The sequence below is a fragment of the Leptonychotes weddellii genome, chromosome 10 (assembly GCF_054177405.1).
Source record: "Leptonychotes weddellii isolate Sample4059 chromosome 10, ASM5417740v2, whole genome shotgun sequence".
NCBI lineage: Eukaryota > Metazoa > Chordata > Mammalia > Carnivora > Phocidae > Leptonychotes > Leptonychotes weddellii.
The window spans coordinates 44,676,720-44,679,826 of NC_138378.1; the positions used below are offsets into that span (position 1 = coordinate 44,676,720).

Genomic DNA, 3,107 nt, shown 5'->3' on the forward strand with positions numbered 1-3,107 from the left:
TCACATAATAAACAATGTTGTGATGTAAAAAAAAAAAAAAGAATTAGTAATACATCCTAGATAACTCAACAAACCAAAAAAATAAACTATTAACTTCAGGAAAAATAGAACTATGCAATAAAGGTGGCTCAAATGCAAAAATATGTACCTTATCATAATTATATAAACACAAACTATTCGTTTAACCAAAAATTACAACAATGAAACTGGAAGAATGAGGGGGAGAAAGATCTGTGGACAGAGATCTGGAGGACAGATTATAAAGTATCTATAATGTGGAAAAGGAGAGAGAGAAATAAAAGTATGTACTATGTTATTCACAAGTCTAAAGTATATGGTAAACAAACAACTAAGAGCTGTCCGGTTGTGTCTGAGCAGTAGGAATTAGGGGTGCGGATTGGGAGACCAACTCAAGAGAAATCTAGGAAAACTAAACAGAAGCCAACTAGAGAAAGAAAAATTGAAGAAACACAAGTGATATTTTCAAAAAGGACAAAAGCAGGCCTGAAGGAATAGAAAATGACAAAACAAAAGAGACAAACAAATGAAAGCATAATGGAAGCCTGGGAAGGTAAGACTATGGACCCATCATTGCATTCCAGAACCTGGGACATCCCAGAAAGCATCGCCAGTTCACACATGGCGGATCTTTACCAAACTGGGAGCCAAGTAAATACTAATCTTTCTACTCTTAAAAGCCACTGTCTCTGCCTCTTCCACCCTCTCCCTTCAATGCTATCCAAAGCACTGTTTTGTCCTTTCACTTAGACCTAAATTTATAGAATACCATCACCTGTTACAAAGTTACTCACTTGCTAATTGAAATCCCCAATTTCTAAAGTAAATGATTTCTCCTGTTTGAAGAAAAACATCTGATTAAAATAATACTCTTTAAATGTAAAACAGAGTTAGCATTAATAACCAGTCCTTAAAATTCTGACTCCACCCCTCCCCTTTATTTGATGGAAAAGTTAGGTAGTTCAAAGAACATTCTAAATTCTGTCTACAGAATTAAGATATTAATCTTTTGGGAGCCAGGGTCCCCACTAAAAATCTCATGAAATCTCTAAACTTGGCTTTTTAAAAAGTATGTCAATGTCAGCGTACAGAAACCCTTAATGAAGTTCTGTTTTAGACTCTGGCACCACATTTGTTGTTTATGACTATGCCAGCAGTTTAAAATTACAATCTGTATGTAGGTACCTATTCCTTTCCTCTGCTGGAACCGGCTGTAACCTACTCCGTTATTCCTAAAAGAAACTAAATCAGACCCATTACCAAAATCCTACAAAGACATATGCCTACTATATTGTTAAAGATACAATTATGCAGCTATTATAACCATGTTAATCCCTGGGTTTCTTTTCATTTCCTCACACATCTTTATTCTCATAGGCCCTTACCCAGAAGAGACCTTGAATGACTGTCCTTTTAACATCAACGTTTAGTGCTTACTATGTGCCAGGCATTGCCCTAAATGTTTACCATGAGTCATCCTATATACTCCTACCAATACCATTACTCCAACTTATTAAGTTTAACTTGCCTCAAATCACACAGCTTATAAATAAATGGCAGTGCTGTGATTCAACTCCCAAGCAAACTGACTCAAGATCCTGTGCACACCACCCTTAGCCTTTTTCCTCACCCGCCACATCCAATCACTAAAATTCTGAAAAACCCAAAATATATCTGCTACATTATCTTAAAAGAGAAAAAATACGCTGAGCATGTTGTCAAAAAGATTAAAAATTTTAAGCCATAATAACAACGGCCTGTAAGAAATTCAGAATACCCAAGATTGCGTTTTAAAAAAATAAAGGCAAATAAAAGAAGCCTCTTAAGAGTGCTGGGAATGGGAGAGTGGGAGTGTGAAGAGGAGGGGCAGAATCCTTATAAACGCACGACAGATGCCTCAAAATAGGGGGGTCTACCAGTGTCATTTGCGCGGTCAGGGAGTTTTAAGTGTAGCTATCCCTGCACCGGTCCGCTGGATGCCTATGATGGTTGCCCGTCACCGTCACCGCAGTAAAAGCCCACCCCGGAGCTGCGTCAGTCCCCCGCTGGGTTCCATCGACCTCCAAAGCCTGGAAGGTGCCGCTTCCGCCGCAGCGGTAAACTGTCCGGGAGACGAGAAGAAACCCCGCCGCAAATGGCAGGCTCCGGAGCCCCGGTGACGAGGCCGCGCCGACGCAGCCGAGAAAGCCCGGGACGGGATGGGCCCGCGAATAATGACTGTCAGGAGCAGGCCAGGAGAAAGAGGAAGAGCTGGCGCCAACGGCAGCCCGCCGCGGCCTGCCCCCCCTCCCCGCCCCCGAGCTCGCGAGCGCCACGCCGCCCACCGGACCGCGGGAGCCGGCCGGCGCCTCAACGCGCCAGGGAGCGGCGGCCGCCAGAAGCCATGACGCCGGCGCTGCGCGGGGCCGCGGCAGGGCCAGGGCGGAGGCCGCCCGGCTCTCCAGGACCCGCTCACCTCTCGGGGCGACGGGACGGAACCCTGCACCGAGGCGATATACCGCTCCACGTCAGCCTTGCTGCGCCTCATCGCGCCGAGACCTGACTCCCAGGGCGCGGGAGGCCAAAGCCGAGGCCCACAGCGGTCGCCGTCTCCAGGAGCAAAGCGCCGCAAAGCCCGTGACGCAGCGCCGTCGCCGGCCGACAAGCAGCCCGCCCCGCCCCGCGTGCGTGTTGCATCAGCACTGTGCGCCACGCCGACGTCGGCGTCTCTCCCGCCGCTCGTAGCCCCTCTGGCCAGCCCCGCCCTAGGCTCTGCGTGGTCCTGCAGAGGCCAGGTCGGATATCTTCTGTGAGAGAGTCGGCTGTGAGACGCGGGAAGGGAAAGTTCAAGACCGCGCTCGGACCAAGGGCTAGTAACTAGATCAGCGGGACGATGTTTTACCGGATGGATTCTCAAAACTTTGGGCCGTTTCTTAATTTTAATTACGTGATGCTGTGGAAGGGAAAAGCTCAGGCCATTTTGGTGAGCGTGTAAATTGGAAAACACCTTTCTGGAGGCTGTTGGTTAAATATATGTCGGACACGTGTGAATACGGAAGCATACATGTTAAAATTCATGTATTTTGAAAGAATATGTGAGAAAATTAAAA

At 46.7% G+C, this 3,107-nt stretch overlaps 1 protein-coding gene across 2 annotated transcripts in view; it reads right to left on the reverse strand.

Annotated features, from left to right (window-relative positions):
- The window catches only part of LOC102749113 (E3 SUMO-protein ligase RanBP2), an 84,451-nt gene extending 81,798 nt beyond the window's left edge, over window positions 1-2,653 (reverse strand). For both annotated transcript variants that reach the window (XM_006728939.3, XM_081833284.1), the window contains exon 1: window positions 2,474-2,653. In XM_006728939.3, the coding sequence (XP_006729002.2) occupies window positions 2,474-2,545 (72 nt within the window). In that variant the 5' untranslated portion in view covers window positions 2,546-2,653. The remainder of the gene's footprint in view (window positions 1-2,473) is intronic.
- Between the last annotated feature and the right edge of the window lie 454 nt (window positions 2,654-3,107).